General features: G+C 39.4%; 1 protein-coding gene across 1 annotated transcript in view; it reads left to right on the top strand.

Annotated features, from left to right (window-relative positions):
* The window catches only part of BAZ2B (bromodomain adjacent to zinc finger domain 2B), a 202,293-nt gene that overhangs the window by 183,144 nt on the left and 3,646 nt on the right, over positions 1–15,503 (top strand). Inside the window, exons 32-35 of the mRNA XM_019553838.1 lie at positions 151–286; positions 6,232–6,378; positions 11,521–11,786; positions 12,573–12,716. Of these exons, the coding sequence (XP_019409383.1) occupies positions 151–286; positions 6,232–6,378; positions 11,521–11,786; positions 12,573–12,716 (693 nt within the window). The remainder of the gene's footprint in view (positions 1–150; positions 287–6,231; positions 6,379–11,520; positions 11,787–12,572; positions 12,717–15,503) is intronic.

The raw sequence follows: 15,503 nt of genomic DNA, 5'->3' as shown, positions 1-15,503 counted from the left end.
ACTACATCAAATTTAGTTGCTTAAACCTTATACTTATTGGCTGTGTACGTTTCGTCATTGCTTGGCTTTCAATGTGATAATGATTGTTCCACGTTTGGAGATCAGCAAACACGGATGTGACCTGCTTAATTTTTCTATATTTTAATGCAGAATGGAAGAGGATATTGCTCCAGGGCTAAGGGTATGGAGAAGGGCATTGTCAGAAGCTCGCAGTGCTGCACAGGTAGCTCTGTGCATTCAGCAGTTACAGAAATCAATAGCATGGGAAAAATCTATTATGAAAGTAGTAAGTGTTCTTTATTTAAAAAATACTGTAACTAAACTAATTTGCTGTATCCTCTTTTCCCACTTTAAGCTCTTAAACTACTCTGATTAGTAATGTATCTCTTCTAACTGCTTGTAAAGCTTACTACAGTTAAACTGTATTTTGTGCACTTATGAACATAAATATCACAGAAGAGTTGGTCCCCTTTTGCCAAATTCAGCCTCATGAAATTCCTATGATGAAAAGCCCTTCTACTTGTTGCTTTACTTAAGACAGCAATTACTCTTTGAAATTAATATTTAGGTATAAAATAAGCATTGTTGTGCCTTTCTGGTGGAGGGCACCACGTTACTGAAAATTACTGATCTCATCCGTGACATTAATTTTATGGAGACTCAATGTCACATATTTTAATTAAGGATGTGATTTTTCAGAAAGTTGAGAAGCTCCAAAATGTGCGTGGCTTCTTTGCATGCCCACTTACCACAACTGCACATGTAAATTGGACAGCTGTACAAGCAAATGGGTTGAAGCATCCATTTCCTCATTACATGAGCCCATTTAACAAATAGAGCTGTGTTAATTGCATATACAAAGAAGGCATGCAAATGCATGTGTAAATATTTGCATGAAGCTTTGAACCTCAAGTTTCTGAAAAGTTAAGCTTGAAAAGCAGAACTTCTAATGATTTAGTTTTAAATATTTGCTGTTGAAATAGTACCTTGTAAAGCTCCTCCTCAACTTGTTGAACTGTTGTTTAAAGCTAGCTCCCAACTGTGTTGTTACCTGAAGCTGGGGTCCCTATATTGCTGGTGGCACTGGCTGAAGCATTTATGTAGCTACTGCGCCCTCCTCACATTTTTGAAGCAGCAATAATGCAAGTAGTATCTCCTTTCTATCCACAGTATGTGTTTTTTAATTGTAGGTGGTTATCAAAAGATGTTGTATAGATTCCAAACTACATTTTATGGGTGTATGTTCATAACAAAGACTTATGGATACAAATGGAGTAGTCAAAAGACCATCTGAAGGGTTTAAGTTGTAATTTTAGACCCTGATAGATTTTTAGACTAACTGATGTTTTTTCTGAATTGGTTTCATGCACGGTATTATCCAAGAAACTTGGATATTCCATAAAAAGGCTGAGGTCTAAAAGGTGTCGATACATAATTAAAAAAACAGTCTTATTAAGTTCAGTTTAAATGCAGAGAATTTCCTTTTCTTTTTTTTAAGTTTCAATTTTTTCCATTTCTGTTTTTATAAGTTTAGACTTTGGACTGGAAAAACTAAAGCAAATGAATAGTCTAAAATGGATGCTCAACCTCTGGCCTGCAGCCACAATGCCATTGTATCTGGCCTGTGAGGGTCCCCACAGGTTGGGAAATTTGGAGGCAGGGGAGAAATAGCCACCCTCCCCTGCTGCCAAATTCCCATTCCACCTCCTTCAGCACAGCCAGGTAGAGGCTGCGCCATGCTGCCTTTACCCCACACAGCCAGGGTGGAGCTAGGCCACACCCCCTTCTCTGTAAACTGCTAGGTTAGGGCTGGACTATGTTCCCTTTCCCTTGGTCCAGATGAATTGGGGCCAAGCCTTTCCCCCTTCCCCCTGCAGGGCTGGATTGCGGAACGAGCCACACCCTCTATCCCCCACAGGGCTGGCTCAGAGCTGGACCATGCCCCCTCTCCCCTGCAGGGATGGATCGGGACCAGGTGGCCCCCCAGCCTCCTCCACATGACTGGATGGGGCCTTGCCATGCCTACCTCAGGTGCCAGATCAGGACCACGAGTCACAGCCAGGCTGTGGATGGATCCAGCACTGCCTAAGGAAAAAAGTTGAGCACCATTGGTCTAAAATAATCAACATTTTCAAATATTTCCTTTTTATTCATCAAACTACTGTTTTAGATTCGGCAATGACAACCATTAGCTGAAGAGAGCAAGAGTTCCAATTCCTTTGCTGCTTACTACTCTGTCAATTCTCCTCTCTTTTAGTAGCTTATCAAAAATATGTTTGTGTTCTGAAAATTTGCTTTGGAACTTCCTTGTCTATTTGTTACCAACTTTCATCTTAGATAAATTGAAGTGGAGATTTAATGCAATTTTATAAAAACTATAAAAATTAATATAAATACCTATATATTAGAATTAATTTTAAATATATTTTAATGTTGTTAAATATTTAATAATAGATATTACATATTTTAAAAGAATAGTCCAAATGAATGAAGAATCTGAAGTGGCTGTAGTCAGTATGCATTCACTCAGAACCTTTTCTAAAAGATGTGTTGGCTTTTTTTAAAAAACAACCCCCCCGCCATGTTTATAAATATTTAGAAACATATCTACTCCACCTAACATCTGCATTACCAGTTTTTTAGGGATTTAAGCAGGTTGAATTGAGATTACACTTAGGCCCTTCGTAGACATTTAAACAGTGGTGCATTTGGGACCAGGTTAATTTTATGTCCCATCCCAAACATACATAGCATGAGCACAGTGTTTGGGATGGGGCATAAAATTCCTCCCATCCCAATCCTGACACTATGGAGGTACCCATACCCTGATTCTGCAGATCAGGCAGAAGGCAACTCTCTTCTAAACCAGGGGTTGCCCCCAGCTTCCAGCAGGTTCCTGACTTGGGGTTATCTGGGGTGGATCTGACAATCAATTATTATTGAACCCAGACCCAGAGGGACCCTAAGCTGTCTGGGGCTGAAGCTGACAGTTCCAGGACTGATTCAGGACCCTGGACTCCCACCATCTTGGTGCCGTAGCCCATTCCTGTAGTGATGCTGACAACTAGCTGATTATCAGCATCGGCATATAAGTGGCTGGTGAGGTCAGGGCAGGAGCATCCTGGGATGCCAGAGGACCCTGAAAAGACCTGTCACCTGATGTGACATGCCACATGTTCAAATTAGAGCTTGATAAAAACCAGCTACAAAAATGTTCTGCAATTTACAAGGGACAGTCTTGTGGCTGGATGGCCATTTTTATCGCATGATAATTACTTTGCATGTGCACGTCTAAATTTACTGTGCAGTTAAGCAGTCGATTAGATAAGTGTATGTGTCAGGGGCCTTAGAGCCAGATCCCAATTTGTCTGTTGTAAGTCTAAGTAATACTCAAATATTGAAGGCTGGTGGCAGATGGTAAGGTAATTATGAGATTGGGATTTGAAGAATGTTATGCTCCATCCCCCAAATCATGCAATTTGCTGTGCGTCAACTGCGAGCATAGAGAGAAATTCATGTTAGGAGTCCACAAAATTTTTAATTTGCTGTGTGGGTCATACATAAGCTTTAGGGCAAATCAGTGTGAAGTCTCATGTGCAGCTTGAGAGCAGAGAGCTCCTAACTGCACAGATGCCCATGCCATGTACTATAAAGTGGAGTGTGCAGCTTGGGAGTGAAGAGCTCCTCGCCCCCAAGCTGCTGCTTCTGTGTGTGCCCACTTTTTAAAGGTCTAGGTCACAGCGAGCCTGATATCTGGGAGATGCTTCTGAATGTGGGGCTCACAGCACTCCCCTGTCTGTCTCCAGGAATCAGGTGGGAGCACCAGGTCCACAGCTTGGGGCTGTCCCAGCTTAACCCCACTGATCAAGCAGGGTGCAGCTAAGTTGTGGACCCTGGGGCTGCCCCATGACAGATCCCAACATTCAGCTGAGCTTTGAGATTTGTCATGGGTCAGCCCTGACATGCCACACATTCAGTTTAAGGCATAATACAAATAAGGTTTGTGTGGCTTATGTGTGGAGTAACTTTATGGTTTATTTGCTGTATTAGCAAGCCATAAATTTAACATGTGGCAGAGTTACACGATTAATGTAAGTGCACCTCAGATGTAATGTGTGCCAGGGACCTGACCCAGATCATAGGATGCCTTTTTTGACAAGTTTAGTTAAAGTACAACTGCTGCCATTTTGAAGCACAAGGAGACTGAATACACATGATGCCAAGGTTGCTGGAGCATGCTAATTGGCACAGTCCAGCAGACTCAGTTAATAAGTTTGTTCCAACATATGCTAAGTAGTATGTGTCAGAGCAGGCATAGGGCACGTGTAGGTGCCCCTAGTTTTTGCTAGATAAGAGGCATTTAGTGCCATACAGACATTGGATCCTGATCCATCATTATGGTGGATACCCCCATAGGGAGTAGCTCGGGGTAGGGGGCAGCAAGTAGTGCAGACTCCCATGTGCTCTTCTACTTCCCAGGACAGTGGCCTCTAACCACTAAGGCTCTAGGTGTGGCAGAGGACACCCTTTACTCCTGTTGAAGCTGAAGCAGGGGGTAGATGAATTAAAAGAAAGACTCTGTCTCTGACCCAACAAGGTAGGCAGTGCTGAAGAAGGCAGCTTCAGACTCAAACCTCTTCTCTGACAGCTCCCAGTGCTCCTTATACTTTAAATATTCATTGCTTAAAATGTATAAAGAGCATCAGGAGCTGCCCATTGAAAGCGTGGTGATGCTGTGTGCTTCCATAAGTGGAACAGAATCACATTCCTGAGGCAAAAACATTTTTTGGCCATGTGGCCATAAAGGCTTTAGACATTTAGTAGGCAGAATAGGATTTGTGCCTAGATGTTAATTCTTTGTCCAGTTGTTAATGAATTAATCCAAGACCTCAAAAAGGTGCACTGTTTGGAAAGCAGTAGATTCAGAAAGAATTCTGAAAGAAATACAAGCAAACCAAAACTAGAGGCTGTAGAAAACTAAATAATTACTTAAATTGTTTAAATGCTAATAGGTTAATTTAGGAGCAGCTCAAAGCCTAATAGGTTTTTCTCATGGGTGTGCCTAGCCTTTGGATTCTGCCCTTTTTTATTTTTCTAAAATATCTGTATGAATTTTTAAAAAGAAATTAAAATATCCAAAAGGGAAATTTCAGATGGTTGTACGTTCAGACTTTATTGATGCTGCATCTTATTTTGGCACTTCTTTTTTTATGCAGCTCATTCCACCAAATAGTTGTTTCTTTTAATGACCTACTTCTTACTTTTAAACAGTTTTGCTTAGATGCTTCTCCAAGCCAGATGCTAACCTTCAATCACAGAAAGCTAACACGCACTACAGTATTTGCAAACCCTTCCAAGGGAAGAAAACAATAAGTATTTTAAAGATCTTTCATTATGACTTTTCATGTCTTCCATTCTTGTGTAACAGGATCAACATTCATGCAGAGTATTTCCTCCAGTAATTTTGGTATTGCCATCATAACAGTTAGACTAGTTTCTCTGTAAAATTTTCTATAAAATGAAAAATTGTAACTGTAGCTACTACTTGGATATATACAACATCAATTCCCAATAAAGCCGTGCCTTCTACACAGACAACAAATACCCTCCTAGCTCATGAACCAGATCAGGTGAAGGCATGAGGTTAGACTAAGCAAGTGGAGTTTGCCATATCAGTACTGCAAAACTTGGAAAAAAATAGACCATAAAGGGGAATAATTTTGAGAGCTGAGGGACTTCCTCTAAGGATGCTTTTTAGCCCATAGAGTTCAGCCCTGAAGACAGACAAGAAGATCATTTTGCTTGTGAGTTCTGTCATGGACATAAGTGAAGAGGGAATCCTCTGTATGCTGTCAGGAGCTTTTGAGGTTATCAAATGTAAAATGTTCAAATGTAAAAAAGTATCCACAGCTCTGTATGCTCTAAGACATCATTGTTAAAGGTAGATGAACTTTTTGAGAGTGGTGGCATTTAGCCTTTGGATTATTTCCTCACTATATGTGAAATGTATGTAAGTCATTGCAACCATACTCTCCAATTCTCTTGCTCCTTGTAAGTAATTATTGGAGAGAGAGAATTTACAAAAATATATAATGCATACACAGAGCTGCGGTTACTGTAGATGTTTAAGATGATACATGAAATAACCGTATTTATTTATACACATATACACACATACAGACAATTCAAGAACACTTTTGTTAAATTAAAGTGATTTTTCATGTATTGTAGTACTGCCAAATATGTCGTAAGGGAGATAATGAAGAACTGCTGCTGCTGTGTGATGGTTGTGACAAAGGCTGTCATACGTACTGCCATAGGCCCAAGATCACTACAATACCAGATGGCGACTGGTTTTGTCCTGCCTGCATAGCAAAGGTAGTATTAACCTTAAAGGTGACTGAAATGCTATTGACCTTCTTGAGCTTCTCCACCAGTGACAGCTTCTCAGACATGTAAAACAGATGTTATTCTGCACATCTTATGCTGGTTTAGCGAACTGTTAGAAATATCCTCAAATATTGCAAAAGAAGAACAGAATTTCATTACAGGTCTTAGCAGGAGATAAAAGGATATGGTTTACAGCTATTTTGTTTGAAATGTGCTTATTTGCAGTTTTAAGTTTAATATTTTTTCTGTCGTTAAATGAGTATCCTGACCATCCACATTTGTTTTAAAATGAAGGGTTGTTTTACCCATTCACCGTTAATATAATTGTTGACAATCAAGTGCTTCACATATTTTTAAAAGTAATGTAGTAGTCAAATACTGCCACCATTTCTGTCATTTTCAATAGGATCATAGGAAAGTAGAACTTGAAGGCCTCTCAAGATCAAGCCCCCTGCTCAAGGCAAAACTATCCCAGCCAAGTATCTGTCTAACCTGCTCTTGAAAACTTCCAAGAATGGAGATTCCACAGTTTCTCTACCTTGTAGTGTGTTGCGGTGTCATCAATGGCTCAACGTCTAGTTGGGAGAAGGTATCAAGTGAGGTTCCTCAGAGGACTGGTCTGGTGTTGTTTAATATCTTCATTAATTATTTAGATGATGGGTTTGAGTGCATGCTTAGCAAATTTGCAGTCAACACCAGGTTGTGTGGAGTTGCAGACACTCTGGAGAGCAGGGCTAAGATCCAGAATGACCTAGGTAGACTGGAAAGATGGTCTGCAAAAACAAGTGCCAAGTCCTGCACTTGGGACAGAATAATTGTGTGTACGGATACAGATTGGGGAATGAATGGCTAGGCTGCAGTACTGCAGAGAAGGACCTGGGGGTTATAGTGGACACTAAGAATATTATGAGCCAACAGTGTTGCAAGAAAAGTGTAACAGCATCCTGGGTTGTATTAACAGGAGCAGAGCTGACCTGAGCAGGGTGCAGGGCCCGGGGCAAATTGGCCCATGTGGGGCCCCGCCCCCACTCTGATCCCTGAGCAGGAGTGTTATTTGAAATCAAAGGAAGTAGTTCTTCCACTCTTCAGCACTGGTGAGTGCAGCCTCACTTGGAGTACTGTGTCTAGGTTTGGGTCCGACACTTCCGAAAGAATGTGGGCAGTTTGCAGCAGCAAAAATGATCAGGGGCATAGGAGGCACGACTTATGAGGAAAGGCTGAAAGAACTAAGGTTATTTAGTCTGGAGTGGAGAAGATGGAGCAGAGGGGATTTGATAACAGCTTTCAAATACCGGAAGGGCATGTACAGAAAGGGTGGAGATGGGCTTTGCTCTGTGACTTTAGGAGAAAGGACTAAGAAGCAATGGTCTCAACCTGCAGCAGGGGAAATGTTGGTTGGAAATTAGGAAGAACTTTCTGATTATGAGGATGGTCAAGCACTGGAACAGGTACAGGCTAAAGAAATTATGGAATTTCCATACTTGAAACTTTTCAAGAGCACATTAGACAGACCCTTGGCTAGGCTTTCTAATCCAGTGGTTCTCAGTCGTTTCTGTACCAGGACCCATCTGTAAACATTGATGGCCAGTCCTGACCCAGTAAATAGTTTAAGTAGAAAACAGCCCCCGGCCCTGGTGGTGCCTCTCACTCCCAACCTGCTCATACATTGGGCCATGGCCTAGGTGCCCACTGCCCTTAGGTTGCCCACACTGCCTTCTCTTCACCTCTCCTCTGGCATAGATGGGCAACCAGGCCATGGAGGCAGCAGGAGGAGGTGACAGCAACGTAGCGCCCCTGGTCCTTTACTCTACACACTGCTGGCTGCATGGCTACCACACAGGTGCCAGTGTTGGCAGCAACAAATCTTGCTGCTCTGCGCCACCCTTCTGTGCTGGGTCCTTCTCGCTGGGCCATGGAGGTGGCTCCAGCCTGTGCTCCCCCATGGCACCCTGATGCATCATCTATGCTCTCCCTCCCACCCCCTGTCCTATAGACTTACCTGCAGAAGTTGCTTTCTGGATGCCACACACGTGTGGTGCCCCCTGCCTGATCACCCTCCTTCTGTTCCCCCCAGCCCCAAGCACTCCCTCATAGGCTGGAACTCTGCCAGCCTGCAAAGGGAAACCCACCATTTCCCACATTTGTCTCCTTAAAGGAAAAAATTGTGATTTTTCCACATTTTTTGGTGATTGTTTGTGACCCTTTCATATATTCTTGTGACCCAGTTTTGGGACATAACCCATGGGTTGAGAAATGCCAACCATTTTTTCAGTCTGGTTTAATTAGGTATGCTCCTTCCTTAAGCAGGGGGCTGGACTAGATGACCTCATGGGGGCTCTTCAGTCTCTACTTTCCTATGATTCCTAAGAGATATCAATTCAAACACATTCACATAGTTTTTGTGTAAAACTACCATAAACCTTCTGACCTCATGAGATGTTAAGTAGCTCCTGAGAGCTGCTAGGCACTGTACGGACTTTGAAGCATGGAGCACATATGGGGTCAGGCTTTGTGTGAAGACATTCAGTCCATTTCCAGACCCCTAAACTGAATGAGCACACAGTGGTAATGACTAAGTCACCATGCCTACACAAGTATAAATGTGACATGAGGATATTTCCCTAAACTTGGGACAGAAAAAGGAGACTTGTGTGGTAATAGGATAAGTTTATAGTTGTTTATCTTTGTCATTCTGTTTCAAAGCAAAGGAAATTTGCTTACAGTATTCTTCTTCCATATAATTAATTTATCTAGTCCATCTGGGATAGCTCATCCAAATATTTCAGCCATCCCAACTTAATTGGAGCCAAATGTTTCAGCAGTCTGTTAATGATGTTCATTGTAATTTTGTTTTTTAAATATCTTGTTCAAGTCAACAAGGTTAGTGCTAGGGGTCAGTCTTCTGTCATTTTCCATATTCATTAGAATGTTCTTCAGCTCATAACTTGTTAGATGGAATGTAGTTGGGTTGCAGAAATTTAGAAAATTTCAATTTTTTTTAAATGACTAGCAACTTGCATTGTCTAGTTTCACATCATCTTTCTTCTCCTTGAAAGACTCTGGTATTTTCAATGCAGATTTCAGACTTGTAGTTAGATTGATCTTTGAAAGTCAGTAAGATGCAGACATATTTATCTCATCCCTTCCAGTTTGTGTGAATAACTTTTGAATTACTCCTTATGTTTAGTTACCATTTTGCTGCTATTAATCTGCTAAATTGTTAGTTTCTTTTCTATTCTCATGCGTCTGGAATTGAAACTGAGGATTTCTTAGTCTTTAATCAAGAATGAAACAGATAGAATTGGAAAGTAGAGATGGAAAAAAATCCTCTAGCTGTCTCCCTTCCAGCATTTTTCTTTATTGTAGACTGTCTTGTTCCTCTTTTCTCTGGTGTTTTGCCCAGTCCACTGTAAAATCTCAGAGATCCCTCCTTTTTTAGCACACTGTTTCAGAGCCCAATAAATCTTCCTGCCTTTAAGCTTTAGTTAGCTTTCATCTTAAATATTCTGTTTTTTGTTTTCAACCCATTGTCCCCAGATATGTCTATGTTATTCTAAATACTCTCTTCCTCCATTTTGTTCACATCATTCATGTACTTACCTACAACACCACTACAGGAGAACATAAGTTACAGACATCATACTTATGTAGCTCTTTTAATTATTTAAAAAAAAAATTAAAATAGTCTTTCTGTTCTCATGGCTTTTCTTTTAAACCTTCTCTAGTTTTCAATATCGATCTAGTAACATAGGTTGCTTGCAGACTTGGAAAAAAAAGAAAAATTACACTTTAAACTCGGTGTGCTCCTGTGCCAAGCCCAATGGATGCTTGGAAGAGGCATCTCGTTAGTTGGACCTACCTTTCCAACATCTGTATAGATCGGGCGCTTTATAGTGGGGCTTTTTTGGCACTTTATGTAATAGCTAATTGAACAGCTTTAGATAAAAGCGCCAGAAAGCCCCACTGAAGTACCCAATCTAACCCAAACTCAGATGTTTCAGAGCCGAGTAAAAACTGAATACGCTGCTTCTTCCGGTAAAGAGCAGGTTTGTTTGTTTGTTTCACGTCTGTCAGCAGCCATAATGGCTTCAAATGAATATAGTACTCTAATTATGTTTACAAAGTCCTTTATAGGAGGAAATCTTTAATTCCCCAGTCTTTTAACCTGATGTCTTTTTAAAAATAAATTGTAAAAGCACATTGACTGTTCATGCAGCAAAAAATTCATATCAAATTTCTTGTCTGTTACTATGCTTATGGCTTTTTCAGCTTTGCTGTTCCCTAAGGTTTTCATTTCAATTGGTTATATATATTTTAGTCTATTTCAATCCAGATATATTCAGATCTCACATTTTCCCAAATTTAATCTTATGTTTCTTCAGCTTGTACTTGTAATTTCTTTTGGTTTCTTCTTTTATTTGTTCCCACTCATTTACAACTCATAACTTACTGTCAGCGTCAAATGTAATTAGCATGGTCTTTACTCTTCCTCAACTCAGAAGAGAAGTTGTAAGAATAGTACCCACTGTCATGTGCTCTTCTCATCCTCATCTTGCCACATTGCTGTTTCCCACAATTGCCATTAAAGTTCTCTTTATTTATGCTATTTTGCTATTTTTTTTCATTATTGCTTCAAGATGGAGAGAAGTGAGATTGTTTCAGACATTTCTGAATTTTTATGTCCTCCAGTGGAACCTTGAACAAAGTTTGTGGACAGTTTTTTGATATTTTTCCCCCAAAGAAACTGGTGGTGATTTTTTTTTTTTTCACTTTTTGGGATGTTCAGCTTCAGAAACCATAAAACAGCCAGTTTCTTAGAGCCTGGTTGCTCAAAACCTTCTGGAAATCAGACTGTTTTATAGTGTCTCAAGTTGGAAACACAAAGTCACTAGTTATTTTTTCAAAATATTGACTTACAGATTTTTATATGATTTCTGGATTTGTTTCAGTCTTCTGGCTTTAGGGAGTAACAGGAAGTAAACAGTCCACCTTTTCTCTTTCATAATAAATGCAATGATTTGTTTGATAATAGTATGTAAGACATTTACTTGTTTTCTGATATTTACCAAAAATAACAACTGTTGTGTTGTCTCTCGGTTTTGTTATTTATTTGAATCACCTCTCTTTTAGGCAAGTGGTCAAACCCTAAAAATAAAAAAACTTCAAATCAAAGGGAAAAAAAGTAATGAACAAAAGAGAGGCAGGAAGTTATCTTTAACAGGAGATACAGAGGATGAAGACTCTGCAACTACCAGCAGCTCCTTAAAAAGAGGAAAGGCAGACCCCAAAAAGAGAAAAATGGATGAAAATATTTCTGTTAACCAATTAAAACAAGAAAGTTTCACTCCTATTAAGAAACCTAAAAGGGATGAATCCAAGGACCTGGCTTTATGCAGGTATTGTCTGTCCACCTGTCTGCTTATATAGTGATAAATGCTAAATTTGGGTAAGCCAAATAGCATCTGCTCCAGTACAGTAATGGGAGGGAAGGAAGGGGAAAAAAAGCCGAGTGCCTATAGCACATGAACAAAAAAACCCAGTAATAATTTGGCAGCGAATACTGGAACCACCAATGTATGTGTGGTGGGAGTATTGATGCTTGGCCCCTTATGGGCACCCCTGGGTGGGGTGTGACCCTGAACTACCCTCTGATTTCCTGCATGCTAGAAAGAGCTGAAAGGAAAACAGTGAGAAGAGTGCTGCATAAACTTTTTAAACTATAGTAAATACGGCTGTTCATGCCCAACATGTCTTCAAGATGTATCATACCTGACAACAGAAGGTGCCTCATAGGAATACACCATATCCCTTCACTGGTATGGTCCTCCCTTAAAAGTAGTATAATTTAGCTTGTAGATTGGTTTAAAGAGAGTTGGTGTAAATTTTCTTTTAGTGTAGTATGTTAAGGTCTGTATTGCAAAAGATTTAAAGGGGTGAAGTTTTTTTCTTGTGTTTGAATAATTTTGAATTTCTTCCTCAAGAATTTGCTTAGAGATATCTAAATAATAAATTGGGAGCAATAAATATGACTGTTGACATTTGTCTTCAGTACTTTACACAAAACACTGTCCTCCCTCAAAGGAGGAAAGATTGATGAGACAATATGCTTGTATAAAATGGTGAAGAGTATTTATTAGGGGGAAACAGCTTGAAATATTTGTTTTAAACTTTGTTCTATTTAGCATGATACTGTCTGAATTGGAAACTCATGAAGATGCATGGCCTTTTTTACTTCCTGTAAACTTGAAACTTGTTCCTGGTTATAAGAAGGTTATTAAAAAGCCTATGGACTTCTCTACCATCAGAGAAAAGCTAAGTAGTGGACAGTAAGTAAATATTTGCTTGTTAAAGTTGTGATCATTCATCAAATGGTGGTTTAATCATTCATAGTTGTGCAATTAAAACTGAAGTTATTAAATACAATAATTAGCCAGAGTTAAGTTATAATTAACAAGTGTTTTTTCTCTCCCATCCTTTTCACATGGAAACAGATCCCAGCTCTGTGGGGTCCTCTATCATTTCTTTCCAGTTTATATCTGTGTGCTTCAGATCCCTCATTGAAGCCACCACCTAGTCAAGAGGAAGAAAGACACTTTCCAGAATCCATTAGTTCTATGCAAAATAAGCTGTAAAAGGGTTTGCTTAAGGAGATTCAAACCTCTCTCCTACATGTATGAGAGAGATTCAAACACATGAATATACACACTGGTAGCTATTAAAAGGAACTATAAATCATTTGAATCATTCCTTAAAATATACTGTACTATGGTGACTACTTTAGGCCTTGTGTACCTAGTTAGCATGCCAGGATAGACAGTATGAAGTGGAGCAGTGAAAAGGAAATTTTTTCTGTTCCATACTGCTACTACATCAGTCTCCCAGCAGACAGTATTGGAAATATGACCTGAAATTCCTGAGGGCATCATGGAGTCATAAATGCTCCAAACACAAATGCAGCAGTAAAAGTTTTCCTTCCACTGTGCTACCAGTGATTACATAGTTATATGGAAGAAGAATAAGAAAATGTAGTTGTGCACAGGTGCTCACAGATAATAGGAAAGTCAAACAGGGAGGAAAAACAGACACTAAAGGAAACATAAAGTAGGCTTTCTTTAGATAATTTTAAAAGAATGTTACCTTGGTTTCATAATGAGGTGAGTTTCTGGGTCTCTGTTTACCATAAAATTTCACCTGTCCAAGTGTATACTTTGGGCATTAACCAAACGATCTCTTTGGAATTTCCCATGTTTATTTGCATACCACACATGCCCAAGCAAGACATTCACCTTGTTTTGGTAAAGCAGAATGAAGAAGAAAAGTTTTTTCCTTGGAAAAAAGGGTGGGCAGTGGGCAGTCTTACCTGTCACTGCAGGGGCTCACCCAGGCTCTGCAGGTTCTAGTCCTCTCATCAGCCTCACTCCCATCCCTCTCTGAGAGATGCTTCTACTGCAACACCTGCAGGGTTAATCCTTTCACAGTCATAATATAAACGTGTGGTTTGTACATGAATAACATTTACTCATTTAAGAATCCCAAGTGAAGACAATGAATGGCTAACATGAGTAAAATTACTTACAAAATGGTTTACACTGACTACTTTAGGTTGGGTGTAAATTATGAGCTGGGGTGTTGATGAAGAAATTTTTAACACAAATTTTAACATCATAATAATGTGCCTGATTTCCCCATTGTCATGAACCTTGAAATACTGCTGTAAAATGCTGCCCACATTGAGGGGAATGTAGATTGTGACATTTTGAGCCCGCTTTGAGCAGGGATAGTTATTTTGCACTGCCTTGTACCCTGCTGGCGACCTAAGGCCGAGTCTACACAAGTAGGTACACAAACTAAATTAAGCTGTGTTTTTGTATATTTTTTAAAAATTTGATATGGATATATTTGGACTGGTGCATCTTTTATGTGTAGGTAGTCTAGTATTGATTCAAATCCTTGTTTATTTTTGTTTAGCTTGGATTGGTAGTGTAAATGCAACCCACATGTTAATTGATCCACATTTTAAGCAGGTTCAGAGTATCTGCATAAGAATGTATACCACTTTAACTAAACTGACTTTAAAACCAGTTTTAATAAACGTCTGTGTTAGGTAAGATTGAACTCCTCAACATAAACTTACAGAAACCAACTGTCTTGAACTCATTCTCCTAACAAGGAACTGCAGCAGAGTTCTGATTCCAGGTTCCTTCCTTAAGCAAGCCTCCCATTAAAATAATTGGAACGTATATACGTGACTGAGAACTAACTATATGCTTGTCCCAGGAACCTAAAGTGCAGTGTTTGTGAAGACTATTCTGTGCATAGATAAATGTAGTCTTGTACTTTTTGCCCAAAGATACTTTAATTTTTGCCTAAGTTTTTTTTAAACGAGTTTGATATTGGACCCACTGCTGTAACATGGATGAGGTTACACTCAGCAAAGATAATGCAAGAATTTTGTTTATCCACATCATTCTCTAAAATATGGTAGAGCACAAATACATCTTCTGTAAATCATGTAGAAGTAGATTAAGGGAGATTTACGAATCTATATAGTTAATTCAGTTAATGTTTTTGATGCTGAAATTTGTTTTCTTCCTATCTAGTTACTTAATATTTGCCCATTGTTGTAGTGTGTGAGTGGTTCTAATCATCATGCTAAGATGTAAACAGCAATATGCTTATTAAAAATTAATATAACATAATCATCTCCTTCTCAGACATCAGTAACTCCAAAAATAAAATGTAGTTAATATAAAAAATGCTTATATCATGTTATGGCCTGAGAAATTACAAATTTGAATATTTAAACTAAAATAAATATTCCTTGAGAGAGATATTTTGATTGGTTAGCATTCTTTGTTTTGTCTTGCTCAAGCTAGCATTGTGTTGATATCTTTCATGTGATGAGGATTGAGGATTAAATTTCCAATAGCAGTCCAAATCATGAAAAAAGGAGCAGAGCTGAGCTTATGCAGGAAATGAGCTCCAATTTTTATGAGGCTGTGAAGAGCTTATGAGCACATGCTCCAACGCATTCTGATTAGAGCTCATCGGAGCAGACTCCGTGTTGTAATCCGAATGCTCCAGCAAGCTGCAGTGTCTTGTGTATTTAGCAT

Source organism: Crocodylus porosus, unplaced genomic scaffold, assembly GCF_001723895.1.
Source record: "Crocodylus porosus isolate Cpor-Errol unplaced genomic scaffold, CroPor_comp1, whole genome shotgun sequence".
In the NCBI taxonomy this organism is placed as follows: Eukaryota; Metazoa; Chordata; order Crocodylia; family Crocodylidae; genus Crocodylus; species Crocodylus porosus.
This window is presented reverse-complemented; position numbering and strand designations above follow the sequence as displayed.